General features: G+C 40.4%; 1 protein-coding gene across 1 annotated transcript in view; it reads right to left on the bottom strand.

Annotated features, from left to right (window-relative positions):
• The window catches only part of pacs2 (phosphofurin acidic cluster sorting protein 2), a 274493-nt gene that overhangs the window by 103418 nt on the left and 147399 nt on the right, over positions 1 to 23676 (bottom strand). The window contains exons 2-4 of the mRNA XM_078563102.1: positions 21644 to 21731; positions 4041 to 4130; positions 167 to 292 (exon numbers count right to left, since the gene is read on the bottom strand). Of these exons, the coding sequence (XP_078419228.1) occupies positions 167 to 292; positions 4041 to 4130; positions 21644 to 21731 (304 nt within the window). The remainder of the gene's footprint in view (positions 1 to 166; positions 293 to 4040; positions 4131 to 21643; positions 21732 to 23676) is intronic.

Below are 23676 nucleotides of genomic sequence, written 5' to 3'. Positions count from 1 at the left end.
CTTGTGATACTATTACCATGCTACTGATTTAGTAGACATATTGTGGTCATTTTAACTTCGTGCAATAATGTAAAATGAGTACTATTGAAGTCAGTTAATGGAAACAACAACTGGTAGGGGTGTAAAATGGACTGCTGATTAGTTTGATTGTTTTTCGCTGGCTCACCTCTGCCATATTGATGGACCCAACTGCCAAAGTCTTGTATCCCAGGATGGTCCTGTTCTTGTACCGCTTTCGTCTCTGAAGCATGATTTGCAGCTTGTTGCCTTCTCTTTTGAGGAAATGAGGGTACTGTTGAAAAGAAAAAGCCGTAAATTTCGGAGCAGTGTCAAGGCGAGTTGGTTCTCTAACTGGAAATTCCCACTAAAGTTAATTATGTGAGAGAACTTGCAGAGAGTGCAGAAAGCAAACACCATGACTGCTATCTCACTGAATTCCAATGGCTCTCCACACATACTTCAACAAGTTGCCCTTAACTGCTTCTTTTCCTTTGCAGGTTAAAAAGCAGCAGCAGCAAGCACAGATGTCTCATGAAATTGGCAGGAAGAGGGTTCACATGGGGGGTGGGGGTTTAGATCTCCATGATGACCATGTGACCTTCACAGGTTAGGAAACCAAAGAATAAATTTTCACTGCTGGTTCCATGTAAACTGATGCATGTGAAAATGGGATGATAGTATCCACAAACCTTTTCAGAGACAAACTTCAGAATGATCTGCTTATCCTCAATTCCCCAGCACAGAACAGGCACACAATCATTATAAATTATATCACAGGTACACATTAGAATAACAATATACAGAAAAATACGATCGGGGTGGGGGAAGAATGGAAGAGTGTTTCTGGCTTTACAAAGAATATGTTGAAATAATAGAATGCCACCTGGTTTTATTTATGAGTTGATTGATCACTCCTGTCCAACTAACAGGTTGACTGAGATAATGAAGTCTTTCCCAGTCTCATAACCCTTGCATAAAAATTTATACCCGATTTATGCAAGATAAGGAGAGCCAAGGAAATCCACCGTAGCCCATCCATCTAGAAAGACATCAACCACCATAACCTAAAGACATCTCTGAAATGAGCCCTGATCCTTACCTCCACTATCTTGCTCAGAAGTCTATTCCAAGTTTGGATTAAAGATGAGAAAAAGAACTGGATATCAGCTCCAAATTTATTTTTGCTTAGTTTGAAGTTGACATTCAAGGGCATTACCATCGCTGAACACCCCCCTATCAACATCCTGGGATTACCATTGACCAGGAACTGAACTGGGTCAGCCATATAAATACTGTGGCTACAAGAGCAGGTCAGAGGCTATGAATTCTGTGTTGTGTAACTCATCTCCTGACTCCCCAAAGCCTGTCCACCATCTACAAGGCACAAGTCAGGAGTGTGATGGAATACTCTCCACTTGCCTGGATGAGTGCAGTTCCAACAATACTCAAGCTTCCAAGACAAAGCAGCCCACCTAATTGGCACCCCATCCACAAACATTCACTCCCCCCATCACCAATGCACAGTAGCAGCAGTGTGTACCATCTACAAGATGCACTGCAGGAACTCACCAAGGCTCCTTAGACAGCACATTCCAAATCCACAACCACTATTATCTAGAAGGACAAGGACAGCAGACACATGGGGACATCACCACCACGAGGTTCCTCTCCAAGCCCACTCACCATCCTGACTTGGAAATATATCGCCATTCCTTCACTGTCACTGGGTCAAAATCCTTGAACTCCCTCTCTAACAGCACTGTGGGTGTACCTACAGCACATGGACTGCAGCGGTAGAAGAAGTCAGCTTACCACCATCTTCTCAAGGACAATTGGGATGGTCAATAAATGCTGGCCTAATCAGCAATGCCCGCACCCCATCAATGAATAAAAAATATCATGCATTCTTCCCACTGTCCTTCTTTATCTCAGTGGAACACTTGGTTTACCTTATCTGTAGTGTGACATACCTTGCATAAATTGACAAGGTTCTCTCTTATTTACCTCCTTCAAGTCTGAAGAATCCACTGTCTTCATTCTTCCCTCATAGCTTCATCTTTTTGAGGGCCACCCCCCTCAAAACCGACATTCCTTCCCTTGATAATGGGAAGCATCCAACCTCCGCCGAGGGATACACTCACAAAATGACAAAACTGGGAATAATCAATGTGAGGAGACACAGGCACAGGTTTATGCCCAGGGATGGAGAGCTCTGCCACACCACCAAGAGAAGCGGCCATTGTTTAAAGGGAAAAAGGAGCAGATTCTTCTTTTCCCAGAGAATTATGAGCATTCAGAAGGTATTGCTGGCTAGTGCAGTGAGTGCTGACTGTCCAAATGCCTTCATGCGGAAAATGGACTGGTTCTTCTCTGGGGGCAGAAATTGCATATCCAAGTTAACGTATTTATGGTCCATATGATCCACTGGATTGGCTTGGAGGGAGGATATTTTTCCCAATTGACCCTGGAGTTCTCTTTCTCTTGCTTTGTCTCTCCCAGAAGACTACATGGCTATGGATGGGGTAGGAAAGTGTTCCCAGGAATCATGACTGTGGAGTAAGTTTGACAAGCTAGCTGATCATTTCCTGCTGACCACTTTACTATGCTCATATAGATTACAACAATTTACCCACAAACAGAAGCCAACTTTCATTAACTTTAATGCTATTCATTGTTTGGTGAAACAAACTGATTTTCTTTATTGGAGGATCATCAATTTAAAACAGTCACACAGAGATTGTAATAAGTTTCTATAAACAGAGTACTGCTGAAACATCCACAAGGAGTGAGCATAAGGGACAGACCATTGAATCTTGAAAAGGAAAAGTAGATAAGCATTTAAAGTTGAGAAAGAAATGGTGGCTATGGACAAAGCAGGGTAGTGGGATTCAGTTTTGGATTATCACAGCATGAAACCAACACAATGGGTCAAATGGCCCCCTTCTGTGTTGCCAACTTTTTTTTACTCAGTTGCACCAGATCCAAGTATTGCTTGTTTTAGGGAAAAGTAAAATCATGTACAGCATTGTTGGTTCATCTCAAATCACTTGATTAAGCAGCTTGTAGCAGTGAAAAATCTCGCAAATCTAGGGACTGTACACTGCAAGTTGCTGACCAAGTATGCCAAATTTAAATTAAAAGCCTTATGAGGCAGTGACAATGTCAGTCTCTCAGCACAGGAGGAAGCCAATCAGTCCATCATGCCTGTGCTGGCTCTTTGAAAGGGCTATCCAATTGGTCCGCTCCTCTGCTATTTTTCCAAAACCCTGTAAATTACTATTTTTCAAGTATTTAACCAATTCCTTTTTGATAGTTGCTACTAAACCTATGTTGAAAAATTGCCATCTCCTCCCCCAACAGATTTCTTGCCATTTATTTTAAATCGGTGTTCTCTGGTTACTGGCCTTCCTGCAAGTGGAAACAGTTCTGCTTTAGCTACATACTCTATTGAAACCCCTTATAATTTTGAACACCTCTACTAAATCTGCCCTTAACATTCTCTGCTATAAGAATAATCTCAGTTTCTCTCGTCTCTCCACATAAGTGAAGACTCTCATCCCTCATAACATTCTCGTAATTCTCCTTTGTATCGTCTCCAGAGCATCCTTTCTGAAGCCTGGTATGCAGAATTTGAAACACTGTAGCTGAGGCCTAACCAGTGACTTATAAAAATTTACCATAACTTCCTTGCTTTTGTATTCTACTATTTCTCTCTCCCTATCTTGCTTATATTGCACTACTTTGGAGAAACCATTGCTCCCATAAATTTAAGGCATGCCACATAAACATGGAATTAAGTATATTTGCACTTTTGTATCTGTTTCATTACATAGTATAGGACAGATTTTTCCATGCAGGCAAAGCAAGGCTGAGTGGATGAACCAAGATGGATACAAGATCTTCCTGACTTTACCGTATAATCCATGTGGAAAGGTAACCTTTATCACCAGCAAGAAGCATTTTGAAGTTAAAGTATTTCAGAAATATTCCAATGAAATCGCTCCACAATGAAAAACGTCAAAAGCAATTGAATCAGATACCTGAAGTGAAAACGTTAGTGCGAGATCGGTTTCCACTAGACCACTAGGTGGTAGTATAATCTCATGCGATCGTAAAATTCTTTTCGAGCCCTGTGTTAAGGATATCAGATATTAAAATTAGTAATACAATTAAACACTTCCAAAAGGTGTGCAGTACTAGTAATTCTTTAAAGAAACCATCTTATTTATTTTGCAATAAAGCCTCCCACCTCGTGTATATTTCTTCCCCTTCTCTAACTTTGTACATTTTAAACTCCAAATCTTTTTGCCGTTGCAAATTATAGGATTGCCAAGCTGCACTTTTTAAATTTAAAATTGCTGTACTTCAACAGCAATCCTGAGGGTGTCCTATAAAATGGGATTGGCAATAGGATAGACAAATCCATTGACATGGCCTCTAGGAGACACAGGAGTGCAGCTTAGGCAAATCACACCATCACTCCATCTCTCATTCTTCAAGGGAAGATTTTGGGGCTGGTCATCCTGGATGGGAATAGAGTGAGTGGAATGGATATCAGGAGCGAGCAGAGAATTTGGAAGAGGCACCACAGAAGATGGTTTGAATGACGTTAAGAATGAACATCAAGTCAGTTAGGAGCTTTAGAATCTTGAAGGTACTCCTAGTTTTTAGTTGCAGGTATAACATTCGTGTCTGTAGTAACAGGAGTGATACTGTAAAATCTCCTGTGTATGATACAGCATGTGTTATTGGTATATTCTGATACTGTGACACACTATGCCACTGAGTAAAACACTTCTGTTTATTGCTGAAAAAAGAGGCATGTCTAAGCTTTTCACCTTGTACTCATCAGGCTACTTGCAAGAATACCAATATAAAGGGGAAAAACAACAACTTATACTGTATGTGAAGAGAGTGCTGACTGGTTGGCAAGTGGCGTTGCCATGGAGAATGTACCACTGATGGTGACTGAGTTAACTGCCAAGCATTGTTTGAAATTTAAAGCAGGCAGCTTGACCCTGATTGGTCAAGGTTTTGCCCAGAGGAATGAGTCAGCGAATGGCTGTCACTTATTTTGTTTAGCTGAAACAGGCGCAATGTGTGTACATGTTCTTTCTGTCTACAGAGAACAGGGCCCTGTGTATTAATATATGTAGCTTCCAGTACAGACAAATGTGCCACATTGCAAGCCCGACTGACAATCTTAAATTAGTTGTCAGCATAATTCTTAGCATTTGAGGATTATTTATCAAATGTTGTCCAATCACGGAGTCACATCTAATGTTGGACACTGTGTTCTGAGTTTTGCAAGCACGGGCTGGTTGGATATGGTCTGTGCCCTGCCTGTTGCGAACAGCAGCTGGAACATGCTGTTTGATACAATCCGCCAGTCTTTGGGATGTACGGCCTACATACCTAACATCAAACTGGCACTGAAATTCAGACATCACATTACTAATTTGTATGATAGGCAGAATGTATTTTTGGCTTGACAGTAGCATCCTGTTAGCGGCAATACCACTCGTGTTGCTACTGCATAGTAGCAATGTGAAACAGCTAGCTTCACCTGTTGCTCAAATTTTTGAGATACCTTGCCCTTTCAGGGTAATCTGAGGTAGACTGGGCACTCCTCAGGGCTGAAAGTGATCGGCTTAGGCCCGTTCATGGGCTGGCATGATATACAGCTTGAAATTTGAGCAACATGTGAATCTAGCTGTTTCACGCTGCTATGCAGTAGCAACACGAGTGGCATTCGCCACCATCAGGATACTGCCAAAAAGATGTTCTGCCTTTGACACAAATGAGTAATGTGGTATATGAATTTCAGTGCCAGTGTGATGCTAAACGTATGTCTGAAAGACTGGCCGATCGTATTAAACAGCATGTCCCAGCTGCTGTTCAAAAACGGGCTGGATATGCCTAACCATACCCAGCCAGCCTGCGCTTGCCAAAACACTAAACAGTGTCCAACATTAGATGTGATTCCGCGATTGGGCAACATTTGCTAAGTAATCCTCAGAGTGCTAAGAATTATGCCGACAACCAATTTAAGATTGTCAGTCAGGCTCGCATTGTGGCGCATGTGTGTGTACTGGAAGCTACAAATATTAATACACAGGGTCCTGTTCTTTGCAGACAGAATATGTATGCATATTGCGCCTGTTTCAGCTAAACAAAATAACTGACAGCCATTTGCTGACTCATTCCTCAGGGCAATGTGTTGACCAATCAGGGTCAAACTGCCTGGTTTAAATTTCAAACAACGCTTGGCTGTTAACCATCAGTCACCATCAGTGGTGCATTCTCCATGTCAACATCTCTTGCCAACCAATCAGCACTCTCTTCACATACAGTATAAACTGTTGTTCTCCCCCTTATATCGGTACTCTTCCGGGTGTCCTGATGAGTGCAAGATGAAAAGCTTAGACATGTCTATTTTTTCAGCAATACTCAAGTTCTGTATTACCAAACGACTATTTGTACTCCTGTTTATAAAAATGCCTGGTCTCATTTTGCGCAAGACTCCTGTGTTTGGTAAATACAGTATGATACTACCCTACATTTATACACTGTAAATTATGTATCAGTGAATACATGTTACTTGGTATAACAAAATTGTACACAGTAGCACATCATGTCTTACTGGTTATAACACTCATGTATATAGTATAAGCAAACTGTTAACTTTAACTAGTTCAGACTGCAATTATTTTCTTACGCACAATGTTTTCATACAAATTACAGGCAGAAAGAAGTCAAGGACAGAATCAAGAGAATTAGCAGCCTTTGGCAGAGTATTTATATTTTTTATGCAACATTTTAAATAGAAGTGTGAATGATCAATAACTTATCCTCAGTAGATGTTGATTATTAGCAAACTATACAACATCTTGGTCTCAATAGGCTAAACCATACCTTTCCCATCGTTCTATATTTTGAATAAACTTCTTTCTACTGATGCTATCCCTCTGAAGCCTCTGCCACAATGCATCCTGTGATTATTTCTTGATGGATAGTTGCTGCTTCATAACTCCTAGGCCAAGCCCAGCATGTACATTTAAAAAAAATTTGCAACTGCATTATTTGATTTTTTAAAATCACTGATTTTAATGCTGGGATATCTGGAAATTTCAATGTGGGAAATAATGCTGCCAAGACTTTATAAGGACGTAGTGCAAGTTTGTAAAACGTGTCATACATGTCAGGTAGTAGGTAAACCTAAACATGTAATCAAACCAGCACCTTTAATACCCATACCAGTTTTTGATTAACCATTCAGTGAGGTTATGTAGAACCATTACCCAAAACGAAAGCAGGACATTAATACATCCTTATAATCATGGATATGACAACCCGATTTCCAGAAACTATTCCTTTAAGGACAATTGCAGCCAAGGCACTTGTGGAAAAGTTAATTCAGTTTTTCACTCGTTATGGCCTACCAATTGAAATACAATCTCGCCACAATTCTAACTTCATGTCTAAAATTTTCCAGGACGTAATCAGCAATTTGGGTATCAAACAACTAAAGTCTACCACCTATCACCCATAGACACAGGGAGCTTTAGGGAGATACCATCAGACTCTCAAAACCATGATTAAGACCTCTTGCCATGAATACCCAAAGGATTGGGACAAAGGATTAGATTTCTTACTATTTGCTACCAGAGATTTTGTGAATGAATCTACTGGATTTAGTCCATTTGAATTAATCAATGGTTATGAAATAAGAGGTCCATCAAAAGTGATTGAGGAAAAGTTCCTAAAGCAGAAAGACGAATCCTCCATGTTGGGTTATGTGTCCATGACTCACAGGAGCATGCAAAGTAGGATGAGAGCACTTAAAAATTTCCCAAGCCAAAGTGAAAGAATGGGCAAACAAACATGCTACAACTTGAACGTTCCAAGCAGGAGATGAAGAATTGGTATCATTACCTTTGCAGGGTGAACCCCTGAAAGCAAAATTCAGTGGCCCCTACAAGATAGTTAGGAGAGTTAGTAAAGTGACTTATCTGATAGATACTCCTGAGCGTAGGAAGAAGAAACGGTTATGTCACATAAACATGTTGAAGCAATATTATCGCAGAGAAGATGATAAGACAGAGCAGTGTGCCAAGTGGTAGGAGTAGTGGAGGATGACAGAGGCAGTAAGGCCAAGGTAGAAGGAGAAGTAGACAATACCCAAAGTGAACTTCCTACAATGCGACTAGCCAATATGACAATGCTGGGACAGTTGGGCACTGTGTTCTCATATTTAGAGGAAGGACCAAGGGAAGATCAAATAAGGTTACTTAGGAAGTATAGGGGGATTTGTAGGGATACACCTGGATGTATTACCTTAGCTAAACATGACGTGGGCGTAGGAGACTCCATGCCAATAAAACAACATCATTATCGATTGAGCCCAGAAAAACAAGCTCAGTTAGAAACCAATATATGCTGGACAATCATTTGATCGAGCCTAGACAAAGTGGCTAGAGTTCATTGGTAGTATTGATTCTTAAGCCAATTGATCCATTAGGTTTTGCAGAGACTATAGGAAAGTGAATGTACTAACGAGGACACATTTGTACCCAATTCCTCGGTTAGAATATTTGCATCAAAAATGTAGCAATGCTACATTTCTTTCTAAAATTGATCTATTGAAGGGGTACTGGCAAATGCGATTAACATCAAGGGCTAAAGAAGTATCCGCCTTTGTTACACCAAGTGGGTTGTATCACTGTCTAGTCATGCCGTTTGGGTTTAAAAAAGCCCCAGCTACATTTCAGAGACTTACGAATCAAGCCTTGGCTGAGGTACCTAACTGTGTGATTTATTTAGACGATGTCGTAATATATAATAACACATGGGAAGAACATGTAAAGCAATTAGAGGACCTGCTTAAGCAATTTCAGTTGGCTGGCTTAGCCATAAATCTGGCCAAAAGCGAATTTGCAAAAGCAAGGGTAACCTACTTAGGTCACATCATAGAAAGGGCAAGTGTTGCCAAGGACAGCAAAAGTGAATGCCCTAATAGAATTCCCACTCCTAAAGCTAAAAGAGAAATCCCGAGATTTTGTGGGTTTTATAGGAAGTTTGTGCCTAACTTCAGCACAATAGCTGTGCCTCTCACCAATTTGTTAAAAAAAACAGGTAAAAGTGGTATGGTCAGCATTTTAATTGGCTCCTGATCAGGTGACCAGGTAGCAGTGCAGCAGAAAGCGCCTGGCCTGCAAAGAGAAAACATCTAAAATCTCTTTTCCTCATATCTCTATAACCTGCTCTCTCTCTCTATCACTCTGAGGAAACCCCTGTAAAAAGGAAAAGGGGAAAATCACTGTTGGAGACATTGAAAAGCAAGTTCTCAACCGGTGAACTGAAGACTGAAAGTGCTGGAAGACCACCTCATGTCATCAACAAGAACTGTAAGGAATTTGGAAGACATCAATCAAAATCAATCCATCGAATCCTGTACTCTGGAATTGATGCTATTGGACTGTTTTATCCCACCCTTAAAATCCATGTTTTGTGTGTCTTTTGTGTGTGTACGCATAGGGATTTAAGAACGGAGTAGAGTTTAAGTTATAATGTTAGATGTTAAGCAGCTTATATCTCTTTCTTTTGCCACTGGTTAACGACAGTTTGTTCAATAAACAGTTATTTACTTACTAAATTTACAAACCTGGTGTTCGTATTCTGTTAACCTAAATTAAACAGTTAGGTAGAATTGGGGCAATCTGGTGGTTTGATCAAACTTTTCACATTTGTCGTGGCTCGGCGAACAGTGGGGCTTGATATTACAGCGCACTATCCCCAGTGAGTCATGACAGGACATAGCAAGGTCGCGTGGACAGCAATGAAATAAGTGCAAATAATCTGTTTTTGGTGCTTTGGTTGACATATAAATATTGGCCAGCTACCAAGAAGAACTTAGTTCTGAAGGGTCATTGACCCAAAACGTTGACTGTTTCTCTCTTTACAGAAGCTTCCAAATCTGCAGACTATTTCCAGCAGTTCTGATTTTATTACCAAGAACTCCCCTGCTCTTCTTTAATAGTGCCATGGGGTCTTTTGATGTTCACTTGAAAGGGCTGATGAAGCCTCCGCTTAATATCTTATCTAAAAAGCAGCATTTCAGACAGTGCAGCACTCCCTCAGTAGGCCAGGCTGGTAAACTCCCTTACTATAAAATGATGAGTAAATCAGTTGGCTTTTTATAACAAATAGCTTTAATTTTCCTTCTATAACAGTGCACGTTATCAGATTTATTTAATTCAACTTCACAGCTTGCTATGATGGGAAATAAATTAATATTTCTGAGATGCTAGTACAGTACAATAACCACTATTGTATTTGTATTAAATTATGTCAGATTCTTTAAAGTGCAGATCACAGTACTTACAGAGCTCATCATGTAGAACTTCAGATTTATTCAGCAGAGTAAGATATATAAATTAACAGAATATTAGAATTAAATCACAGTTTAATTGGATACTCCAATCAAATACAACTCTGACAAATAGATCACCCCATCTCTGTATTTAGATGCACTAAGGATACAACCACTCTGGTTCCCACAGTATCCTCCTTGACTTCAGAGAAAAGGTCAATTACCCAATTGGAGTGCAGTAACACTTCTTCAAGCAGTCCTGCAATACTGTGCTAATTTCCCTGTGCTTAGAATCTCCAGGGCAGATTCAGTAGTACAGGATTGGCTTGTGTTTTTAAGTAGTGTAAAAGAAATATAATTTTTTCCCCAATATTACTGTGGGATACTTTAAAGCAGGCTTGTGGAGGCAGGCTGTGTTGTGTGTGTGTCTAGTTTAATTAAACTAGAGACGGTCAGGCTGCAAGGTCTGAATCATTAAAGGGATTAGGTGTAAAGAGTTATTTCTGAAATGCAGATGGGGTGAGCTAGGGCAAAGTCTCAGCAGATACAGAGTGAATGGAATTTGCATTTTTAGATAAATTGAGAGGTTGTTTGATTTTCAAAGGGCTTACAACTGGCAAGATAAATATGGCAAAGTTATTAAGTTTATTTTTCCCAAAAGTGCTAGCCAAAATGACATGATGAAAGATTTTTATGTTCTGGGAAAAGCAACTTCCAAAGAAAGGTTGAAACAATGGGATTTACAGATCAAAAGAGAGAACATATATTTAAAGAAAGATGGAAAGCTTTATCAGGGTGGCCGTGTGAGATCTTGGAAGGTGCACTGTGTGAATCAGACCTGTGGAAAAGCCTCTAGCCACCTTGGAGGATTTTGCTGTTCCAATAACCAAGGATTTTTTTAAGAGCCGTTGCAGTTCCATTGTCGAGTGAGATGGAGGAAGAAGCTGTGAAATACCTCCCTTACAGCAACAGTGGGTACTTATGGTAATGTTTCTGGATGTTTCATAGATTAAGAATCTATTTGGACTGTTGCGTGAAAGGGGTGTGCAGTTGGGAGTCTGGTTAAGTAGGAATGCTGTGGGAACTGTTATAAAACTAAATGTACCTATAATCGTGTGGGTTTAAGTTTTCTTCTTTTTTGTTAATAAATGTTTTAATTTAATCTTTAAAATCTCTAAAGGACTCATCACTTCTGACTTCAGTACATAACCTTGTAATAAATACAAATTGCAAAATTGTTGTGATAGCCTGGCCAAGTTTGCTTCTAGGATTTGGTCAGCCTGGCAAATACCACCTGCAATATCATATAACAGTTGTATTTTCTGGTTGCTGTACTTTCACACATGGGTGGGAATGATCTACCTTCCATCAGGAGTGGAACTGTTTTCAGACAATTGCACAACATTCAGCTCCATTCACATCTCCTCCGATTCCTCCTGCAGCCCAAGAGAGCCTACAGCTGGGCCTAGACCATGTCCAGCGGTCAGTCATATTCTTGCAATTGCAATGAACATCTCCAACAGGAAAAGGCCCAGCCACCTGCCCTAGTACTACCATGACTCAGTGCCCCACTATTAACATTCTGGGAATCACTATCAACTAGAAGCTTAATTAGAACAGTCACATCAACGAAAAAACTACAAGCGCAGGACACAGATTGGGGACTAAGGGATGAGTGGCTCACCTCCTGACTCATTAAAGCTATGCTATCTAAAAAGTTCAAGTTAAGAGTGTGCTGGAATAGTTACCACTCATCTGGATAGGTGTAACTGTAATAATCTCAAGAAGTTTGACATCAACAAAAACAAAGCTGCTCTCCTAACTAGTGCCCTTGCCAGAGGACTAAATGTTCACTATGTCTAGTGCTTTGTAGATGCAAAACATACAATCCACCAGATGCACTGCTTACTTCAACAGTAATTTCCACTGCAACTTCCATTGCTGAGAAGGACAGGAGCAGTTAACTATATTTTGGGAAAATCATCAACTCAACACCACACATCATTCTAACTTGGACATTAACTCTATCCCTTCTTCATCACTGAGTCAAAATCCTTGAAATTCCTATTTAACATTAACATGGGAATACCAACAGCCCAAAGCCTGCAAGGTTTCAAGAAGACAGCCCACATTCACCTTCTCAAGCCAACTAGGGATGGGCAATAAATGCAGTAATGCAAGCATTACCAACACCAGTAAGAACAATTGCTGGTCCAATCCACCCTCTGTGAGCCTCAACCAGGTGGATTTCAGCAACTCTAAGGGTAGCATTGCAGCCTTGTTTACTTCACTTGCCCATCATTGAAGCTGGGGCTGTCAACAGTTTTTTGTGTTGAATTGCTACTGGTTGAACACTGATGTCAGTCGAGGGCCATGGAATTATAGGTCAGGTTGAGGGATGGCCCCATTTTATCTGAGTAAGTTTGTGTTCAGCCAGTTGATCTCATGCAGGGTAAAGGAAATATTGTTGCAATTGACCTCTGGACTTCGTGGGATTCTCAGTATTGATTGCTAACACCAATTGAATTTGTGTGTACATTTAGCAAGTGCAGGGAAAGGCTCAGTTGTGTTGTTCTGTGCAGTCAAAGATTGGTAACATCAAAACTCACCTGTAAATACTAGGTATTTGGATGAGATACTGGGCAAACAGGATAGAAAGGAAGGCAATTAGTGAGAAAAGAGTAGCAGCTAAGGAAATTGGGAGGAAAATGTTAAACCTGTCATGTCATTAGATTTAACCGTATATTGAAAATCTCAGCATTAGACATGCCTCAAATATATTTCATTAACAGTTTTGAGGCATTGCAGCTCACGTGACGTACTGCACATAGTCCATCTGGTTTCTACCTTTTCTATCATTCACATGTGCTCTTTTTGAATTTCAGGTAAATGATACCTCCTCATTATTAGATTTAAAAATTGATCTTGGGATCCAAGTTCAGTTTGAGAGTGTATTAGCTAGGATTCATCACAACAGAATCTGGAAGCAGGAGCAGAAGCATGACATTATGCCGTGATTACATCTACAGCCAGCACTTCAAAGGCCCAAATAGAGCAGGAGAGACGCTTGATGCTCAATGACTGCAAGGGACAACAAAAGAGCTCAGACCTCTGGATAATTGTGAACCACATTATGCTTTCTCCCGCCAAAAATAAACTTTCAAAGTGGAGATAAAATGTTGGAAATGTGAAATTGAAAGTAGAATACACTGGCAATAACTAGCAAGATGGAAGATTTTCTATGCTCCCTATTTATGAGTATATTATTCTAGTCTATTGTGCATCCCCAATTTTAATCGCTCCATCACTATTGGCTGCATAGGCTTTAAGCTCTGGAATTCCCCCCTAAACCTCTTCACCCCTGCTCTCCTCCTTTAAGGAACTTCTTAAAACTTACCTCTTAGACTAAACTTTTGGTCGCCTGTTCCAATATCTCAATGTCATTTGGTGTCACATTTTTCTCAACAACACTCCTGTGAAACACCTTGGGGCTTTCAAAGGATCATTCTACTGCAATGTCAAAAATTTAGAAATTAAAAAAACTGGTATCAGTAAAAGTAAAATGAAGCTGTTAGATTGTCGTAAAAATCCAACTGGGTCACTAATATCCTTTCAAGAAGGATACATAGTTTAACCTGCACGTGAAACATGCTCCACACCAACATGGTTAACTCTTAACAATCCTCTGAAGCTGCCTTGCCGGGCACAGACCAGTTGGGACAAATGGCCCATTTCTACATAAACATCTTGTTCTTGAGTTTAAGTTGCATTGTTGCTGCCCTGCTTTATGCCCCGCACCTCGCCTAGAAACACGATTTCTGAGAGTTGCTTTCTCTACTTTATTTTGGGTCTCGCTGAGCACCAGACTTAAGAAATCTTGATGAATTCACATTTGAGTTTACAGACAGTTGGGTGTTGGGAGGCAGTGCCACTAGCAAGGGTCTCACACAATATGAAAAGAGTTTCACTTTTAAAGTTGCTTGCCATTTGTGCTCTGCAGTGTGTAGACTCAGTTCCTGTGCCAGCAGAAACACAAGGCCAGCTCCTCAAATTTACTTGCCTAATGGCAGCCGTCTTAATTTGACCCTACAACATCTTTAGTTTCTTGAGCACAGGGTGTTTATCTGATGGATATGATCTCCAATGTCCTACTGATGTACTTCTGCGATGCAAAAAGCACCTTCAGCAAGCTTTCTTTGTGCTCACCAACATTTGATGATCCAAAATTGGGAAGAGTTGGGAATAGAAGAGAAGGACAGAGGTTTAAAAACCTAGCTGCTCAGCTGTGCAGTGCTGTGGTAAGTCAGTGAACCATTTGCTGCAGCATACTGAGATGTTTAATTCTTTAAGTAGTTTACTACTTTGTGAAATATTATTTACTAGAATAGTACCAAGGATGAGGGTCTTCTTCACGTGGAGAGGCTACGGAAGTAGGGATCATTCTCCTTTAAGCAGAGAAGGCTAAGTGGATATTTAATAGGTGTTTTGATGATCAAGATAGAAATAAACTGCTTTCAGGGGCAGGAGGGTCACTACCCAGTACATACAGATTTAAGATAATGGCCAAAGGACCAGAGGAGATGAGGAGAAAGTTATGATGATCTGGGGTGTGCCACCTGAAAGAGTGGTGGAAACAGATTAGTAGTAACTTTCAAAAAGGAATTGGCCTTGAACTTTCTAAGGAATATGTACCTTCTTATTCATCCTACCAAAATGTACCACCTCACGTGTATCTTAATTACATTTCCAATTACAAGCCTATTTTACAATTTTATTAATGCCTTTCTTTAAGTTGTCACAGTCATCCTTTTTATTAACTACACTTAGTAATTTGGTATGATCTGTAAATTTTGAAATTGTATTTCCGATTCCAGAGTCTAAATTGTTTTTGTAAATGATGAAGAATAGTAGTCCCAGCACTGATTCTTGTAGAACACCACTTCCCACCTTTTCTCAGTCTGAATAACCACCTTGAACTCCTACTCTGTTTTGTAGACAGTTTGCTATCCATTCTACTACCCATCCCCTTACCACACATTCTGAATTTAGTCAGAAGGCCATTTGGAAATCCAAATATATTATCCTCTACTACATTACCTATTGAGTCTTTTTGACATTTCTTCAAAAGATTTATTTAAGCTGGTCAAGTACAACTTTCTTTTTGGAATCTATGTTAGCTAGTCTTTATCATATTTTCAGTTTCTAGATATCTTCTAGCTGTCTTTCGAATAAAAATTCCAATGTCTTTCCTTTCACAGATATTAAACCATAGCTCCCTGGACTTGTTCCATCTCTCTTAAATATACGAATCACATTAGATGCCATTTTGCTTTCACTACCTGTGAGCTTATCATGTGTATTTCTTAGTGGCCCTATTCCTAACCTGTTTATTTCTTTTCTTATTTGTGTCTGTCGAATACTTTACTATTTCTTTTTATATTCCCTAGTTATTTTGTAGTTTCTCTTTTGTCTTTCTAATTCTGTTTACTTCTTTTCTAACTTTTTGATATTCCTTTTCATCATCCCCTCCTTCGTTATTTATAATTACTGTACGCCTTTTTCTTCAGTTTCAATTTTGTCCTCATTACTCCTGCTGCCTTTTTGTGTCCTTCTCACCTCTTACTTCCCCACCTAATTTTGTATTATCAGAAAACCTGGATACATTACACTCAGTCACCTTATCTAAGTCATTTATATAGACTGTAAGTAGTTGAAGCCCTGCTAGTTACAGCCTGCTGACCTGAAGATGTCCAATTTATTCATACTTTCTGCTTTCTGAAAATCTAATCCCGTGTTGTAGTGTCTCTAATTTGCACTTCAACTCAAAGGCTGTGAGCTGGTTGTACTTATATTGCGTAACATGTCCAGAATACAAAGTTTGCAAGAAAATATCAGTTTAATGATGAACAGTGATTAGGTGACATTGTGTTGAGATTGCAAAAGATAGAGGTAAGGAACACCATAGTTCTTAGATGGTGGGATAGAAATGAGTGGAATAGTAGTGTGATTGTGTAATAAGTTTGGGTTTCATCTCAGTGATGATATATGGAGCAGGATTTTAAAGGACATTATCTCATTGAAAGTGGGATGCATTATGACATCAAGTCACCAAATAAGTGGACAGGAACACAGTACATCTGACTGGAGTACACATTGCCACTGCTGTTTGACCAGTTCTTAACTTTTTCTCTATAATGCCATGCCAGCCTTTCCCAGCTGCCTAATTAGCCTTATTCACTTTTGACCTGAGGAGAGCCAAGCTACACTTGAGAACAAATCCTACAGGCCTCATCTATAACAGAAAGTTCTGTGTTCAAGTCCAAATGTTCTTCTTCTGCAGCTAGTACAGTGCAGTTGGCAAAACATTTCCTCAATAAATAGAATAGTGAGATCATATGACCAACTGGGATATCAGATGTCAGTAGACATCAGTTGCAATAGCTCCAGAAATTCCTGAGTGTTTGACATACCTCTTGTGCCATTCGATCAAGACAACTCTAGAGGATTTTGTACCAAATTATATGAAACAATCTCCTGCGCATTAGTTAATACAAAGTGTTTCACAATCCTTGATCCTGTTTTATATTATATGGAATTAGCTCCAAGGTCAGCCATGATCTCATTGGCAGAATAGGTTCAAGAGGCCTAGTCCATTTCCTATGTTTCAGTCTTCAGCGTGGCAATGAAGCACATATTCCTGGTTACACAGGCAAACCCATAGCTGCCAACAAGTTCCCTTAAAAACAGGAAGATAAAAGCAAAAAACTGCAGATGCTGGAAATCCAAAACAAAAATAAAAATACCTGGAAAAACTCAGCAGGTTTGACAGCATCTGCGGAGAGGAACACAGTTAACGTTTCAAGTCCGTAAGACTCTTCAACAGAACTAAGGAAAAATAGAAGAGGGGTGAAATATAAGCTGGTTTAAGGGGGGTGGGACAAGTAGAGCTGGATAGAGGGCGAGCGATAGGTGGAGATTGCCAAATGATGTCATAGACAAAAGGACAAAGAAGTGTTGACGGTGGTGATATTAGCTAAGAAATGTGCTAATAGGTGACATTAAGGATAGAAAGCAGGACGAGCAAGGTACAGATAGCCCTAGTGGGGGTGGGGTGGGGGGAAGGGATCGAAATAGGCTAAAAGGTAGAGATAAAACAATGGATGGAAATACATTTAAAAATAATGGAAATAGGTGGGAAAAGAAAAATCTATATAAATTATTGGAAAAAAGGGGGATCGGAAAGGGGGTGGGGATGGAGGAGAGAGCTCATGATCTAAAATTGTTGAACTCAATATTCAGTCCAGAAGTCAGTAAAGTGCCTAGTCGGAAGATGAGGTGCTGTTCCTCCAGTTTGCGTTGAGCAGGCCTAGATTGATGGGGAGTTTCTGAATAACATTGCAGCTTGTTTATAATTGAACAAAACAGTCAAGCAATGACTTGAATTTGAAACTAGAGAACCGCCAGGCAATGGGGGCAGTGGTTGGGTAAATACTAAAGGGGAGTTTGACTTAGCATTAACTCTAAACCACTGTACAGATTCAAATGCAAATGCAGAAAACTCCATTTCCATAAACACAGTAAGCTAGATGAATTTTGTTCAACTGCATCAGTGTCCAAGTATTTCTAACCTGTGCGTAGCCTGATACACAGCCAAGGCCAATCCAGTCCCTAATATCCACATATACACATAGCAGGGGTAACTGTATAGTAATCAGGAGTGCAAACTCCAGACGATTTGGCTGCTGAAGTCACTTGCATTAGTTCCACTGCTAACCCAACTGTCCTCCGTTAACTTCGTCAATATTCACATTCTTCCAGTCTGATACCACCACTCACTGCCTTAATTAGCTGAGCACTTATAGGAGCAGGGATGCAGTGTGGTACTATGGCACACTGGAGAACCGTTAACTAGCAGAAAATATGTTTGCACAAATTATTATTATTTCATTCAACAATTTAACTCAGTAGTATGACTTTTGCCTTTGGGTTTGAAGGTTATGATCCACTATCAGATTACAAGACTACAGGGTCTTTATCAATCCTGACACTCCAGAGCATCAACTTCCGAGTACTGCCTTTTCTCAGGGACTTTAGGCAGAGGTCCCATCTGCCTGTTCCATGAGTTCAGGCAGATGTGATAAATCCTTTTGCATTCTTTTGAAGGTTGGGGAGATTTCTTGGTGTCTGTCCAATATTCTTCCCTGAATCATCATCATCAATAACAGATTAACTGGTCATTTGTCTCACTGCTTTTTGTGAAATTTTGCTATGCAGAAAATGACTTCTGTGTTTGTAAACATAAAAGTTATTCTACTTCAAATTAATTCATTTATGAGAAAGAATTGGGGCTTCTTTGAGAGACATGACAAGACACTATGTAAATTGAAGGTTTTCCTTTACCATATCTTCAGATGTTGCTCTTTGGGGGAACTTCAACTTGGCCAAAAGGTGAGGGTGGGCAAGAAAGAATGGCGGGACAGCTGTTATTAAAACAACATTTTTGCAATGGCTAGCAGCTGGTTTCCAAACTTATTAGCACCCCAAATGCGTGCTATTATAGCAGGGAAAGTAGTACAGTGCAGGACAGGCAGCCTGAGAGTCAGTATAGCAATTTAGGGAGGTTGAGGTCACTATGGCCAAATTACTTAATGTTTTCCAAACAGCTGAGATAAGCAAAGATGAAGTGCGTTGTTAAAAAGAGTGAAAGATAGGATGTTGGAAGGGAGAGTCATTCACCAGTCAATCATTCTTGAGACCTCAGAACAACCAGTTCAAAAGCAGCATGTATCAGCCTCAGAAGAGAAGTGATTAAGGGAGACTAGATTGAAAACAGTGGGGGTATCCTCATAATAAAAGATGCTGAATTTTCTCTGATTTAATGTGCACTATAACAGATCACATGATGCAGTGAGTACTATTCAATCTGTTCTCATCTGAGGAAATAGTCACTTTAGATAGAATTACATAAATCCAACAAATGAACTTTATAAATAAACTACAGTTGGCCCTTTTAAAGAAACAATATATGGAACAGAATTAATGTGAGTTTAACTGCATGGGATCACATTGGAATAGCAGAAATTAGAGGGTGGAGTTCTTTTTTGCTTAACTATTTTCTGAGATCAAAAGTTTTGTGCAGAAATTCTGTTTGCCTGGTGAAATGGATAATGCAGAATCTGTGATATTAAATAGCACATGGTGAGTGGAAGTGAGGCAGGATTTTTTTTCACACACCATGCTTCCTCAAAATGTGTTCCAAAAACCTTTGCCCATTCTTCAATATCTTTGTGGCTGTGTTTCCCCTCAGATATAGTCGTTTGGTAGTACCGAACTTGAGCATTGCTAAGAAAAAGAGATATGTCTAAGCTTTCGTCTTGATCAAGATACTCGCAAGAATCCCAATATAAGGGGGAAAACAACAATTTATATTGTATGTGAAGAGAGTGATGATTGGTTGGCAAGTGGTGTTGTCATGGAGAATGCACCAGTGATGGTGAGTGACAGTTAACTGCCAAGCACTGTTTGAAATTTAAACCAGGCAGCTTGACCCCAATTAGTCAAGGCATTGCACTGAGGAATGAGTCAGCAAATGGCTGTCACTTATTTTGTTTAGCTGAAACAGGCGCAATGTATGTTCATGCTCTTTCTGTCTGCAAAGAACAGGGCCTTATGTATAGCTACCAGCACATGCAAACGCGACACACTGTGAGCCCGACTGACAATCTAAAATTGGTTGTCAGCGTAATTCTTAGAACTCAGATGATTATTTAGCAAATGTTGTCCAATCGCAGAATCACATCTAATGTTGGACACTGTGTTTTGAGTTTTGCAAGCACGGGCTGGTTGGGTACAGTCTGTACCCTGGCTGTTGCAAACAGTGGCTGGGATATGCTGTTTAATGATCTGACAGTCTTTGGGATGTACAGCCTACATGCCTAGCATCACACAGGCACTGAGATTCATATACCACATGACTCATTTGCGTGATAGGCAGAACGTCTTTTTGGCTTGATGACAGCATCCTGTTAATGGCAAATACCTCTCGTGCTGCTACTGCATAGTAGCAGCATGAAACAACTAGCTTCACCTGTTGCTCAAACTTTTGAGAGATTATCCTGCAAGGGCAAGCTATGAGGCAGACTGGGCACTTTTCAGGGCTGAGTTTGTGTGATTATACAGTGCAAAATGATCTGATCAGGGTAGCCATTATCCTGCAGGATGCCTTTGATGCACCCTATTTCAGCATCAAGCTTGCGTGGTAAGCAAATGGCTCGTGCCTTATATACAAAGTTGCCAATAAGGCCAATCTTATAGCGTGTGGAACTGTAAGGATCTCAAAGTGTATATTGACCAGTGAAGATAGACTTGTGGTAGACTGTGGTAGAGAATGCCCTGTCAGATTTCTCAACTAGTACATCAGGGAAGGGGAGTTCATTTGACTGCTCCATTTCATAGGTGAATTTGAGTGCAGGATGGGGCCCATTAAGACACATAAGGAAATTGTTACATGCGGCTACAGGATTTAAATATAGCAAACTTTAGCAAAATTTAATCTTTAGCTGATCTTGAGTTATGTATGCTACCTTCTATTGTCTTCCCGCAAACATACTCTGCAACTATCCAGTATTCATCAGGATGCACTGACATTATGCTTAGACATGTCTCTTTGTTCAGCAATACATCAGATATATGATTGGTTCAGTGTTTCTCCTAAGCAGCACTTCCACCAAGTTAAGAAAGAAAAGCAATACTTGGGATTGGTTCTGCACTTGATGCAGCAACCACACTGCAAAGATAAAAGCAGTTGGTAACAAGTTCTGTGTGCAAGATTAAAGAACTGCATAATGTAACTAAAGAGATTGGTGGAGCCATTCCCAGAGATTGCGCTGTGATCTGGGTATAATAAAAGTGAGAGTGGATCAGTGGAGATGCCTTGGTTGATCTGGAGATCTTCCCCTGCATTTCTGCAGAAGAGGATGAGCAACACCTGAATGGATTTGGTCTTATGGTACTGGTGCAAAGTGGCAGAGTTAGTTGGCCAGTTACCTCGTACGCTTCTGAATTGCAACTAATGTGCTCCAACTCAGGGATCGATTCTGCACATCAGTTCTGCATACCAGTTTACATCAGACTGCTGCAAATTTTGGAATCAATTCAATCTTTGCTCAGTAGTAAAGCTCCATCAAGAGTCAATAGTTTACAGGTGGGTTTTGTTCTAATTGTTCTGACACAGCAAAGTTAGAAAGGACCGTGCAAGATTAAATAGCTTACCTGCATCTTAACAGCAATAACAACTGACGTAAGTTCCTTGTCCAACTCCTTTACGACAACCAGCTTCTTTAGTGTTAAACTGCACAATCTGGAAAAAATGCACAATATTTTCCTCAGGGAAACATAATATATGCATTGAAGCAAAACAGAAACTCATAACTGATTAGTACCTTGGGCAGATCTTGAGTGATGTATGCCACCTTCTATTGTCTTCCCTCAAACATACTCTGCAACTATCCAGTATTCATCAGTATGCACTAACATTAAACTTTTGTTAGCAAGGTGAGTAGCAGTGGGGAGCAAGACTGCTGAGCTGGCAAAATCAGCACACATCTGCAGAACCACGCTGCTATGAAAGTAGTCTGTGGCAGTCCACCGTTTTAACATAATGAAAATTGAGAATCATAGATGGTTACGAAACAGAAGGAGACCATTCAGCCAGTCCCATTCCTGGTCCTCTCCCCACAGCCTTACAAATTTTTTTTACCTTCAGGTGTTTATCCAATTCCCTTTTGAAGACCATGATTAAATCTGCTTCTATCACCCTTTCAGGCAGTGCATTCCAAATAATAGCGACGTGCTGCATAAAAATGTTTTGCCTCTAGTCGCCTTTCAGTCTTTTGCCAATCACTCTAAATCTGTGTCCTATGGTTCTCAACCCTTCTGTCAAAGGGAACAATTTCTGTCTATCTACTCTGTCTAGACTCCCTTCACGATTTTGAATGCCCTTAGAAAAGTTTGAGAGAAAATTTGATAAGAAGAACACCAACTTCTCCAGTCTCTCCATGTAACTAAGTCCCTCAGCCCTGGAACCATTCTCATAAATCTTTTCTGCACCCACTCTAAAGTCTTCACCTTCCAAAAGTGTGGTGCCCAGAATTAGGCACAATGCTCCAGTTGGAGCCGAACCAGGGCTTGATAAAGGTTCATCATAATGTCCTTGTTTCTGTACTGTATGCCTCTATTTACAAAATCAGGATCGCATGTGCCTTTTTACACTTTCTCAACCTGTCCTTCCACCTTCAACAATTGTGCACATATATTCCCAAATGTCTCTGTCCCTGCACTAACTTCAGAATTGTATCCTTTAGCTTAGATTGCGCCTTTCCTCGGTCTTCTGCCCAAAATGCACTTCTACTGCATTAAGTTGCATCTGCCACATGTCTGCTCATTCCACCAGCCTGTGTCCTCTTGAAATCTATCACTATCCACCTCTCAGTTCACTATAATTCTAAGTTTTGTGTCATCCTCATATTTTGAAATTGTGCACTGTACACCCAAGTCCAAATCATTAATACAGATCAAGAAAAGTAGTGGTCCCAGTTGGGGCTCGGGAGAGGGAGGGTGCAGACAGTGCCAAACAGCGTGGCCCGGGGTCTGGAATGCATGGGCCCGGGTTTGGTGCTTCAAGCAGTTACTCATCAACCACGCTGAGCAGCCAGAGTTGCAGACTTGAAAGGCTGGTTTAAAAAAAATTGATCAGGCCGAGAGTTCCAATATTTCTTTAGCCGATCTGTCAGTATCAGGTCAATTTCAGTGGCTGCTGCTTCCGACCTTTGGGCAGCTTCGCGATTCTGATTTTTTTTTTGGGGGGGGATGGTTTGGAAGCAGGGGGGTTGGAAGTGGGGTCTTGGAAGGGGGGTGTTGGAAGGGGCTATTGGAAAGGTGGGGTTGGAAAGGGGGGGGTTGGAAGGGCGGGTGGAGCAGTGGGGTGGAGGCGGATTAGCTAAAGATTTGAAATGTTTTTGTAAATGCAGTGATTCCTTCTAGAGCCACTTTCCTAACATCAGCTGATTGCTCTGTGATTAATTTTCCTTGGACAATCAGCATTGAGCCTCCAATTTCACCATTGTTACAGTCACTCTGCCTACTGCATGCAGATGTAATGAAAGAAATACAAAACCTACATTTATACAACAACTTTCACAATGTCCCAAATCACTTTAGAGCCAATTAAGTACTTTTGAGTTGTTGTCACTGGTATAGTGTAGGCAATGTTATCAATTGGCAGAGCAGGCTCGAGAGGCCAAATG

The sequence above is a fragment of the Cetorhinus maximus genome, chromosome 18, assembly GCF_964194155.1.
Source record: "Cetorhinus maximus chromosome 18, sCetMax3.hap1.1, whole genome shotgun sequence".
Classification (NCBI taxonomy): domain Eukaryota; kingdom Metazoa; phylum Chordata; class Chondrichthyes; order Lamniformes; family Cetorhinidae; genus Cetorhinus; species Cetorhinus maximus.
Note: the sequence above shows the minus strand (reverse complement) of the source record. Positions and strands in the feature narration are given on the sequence as shown.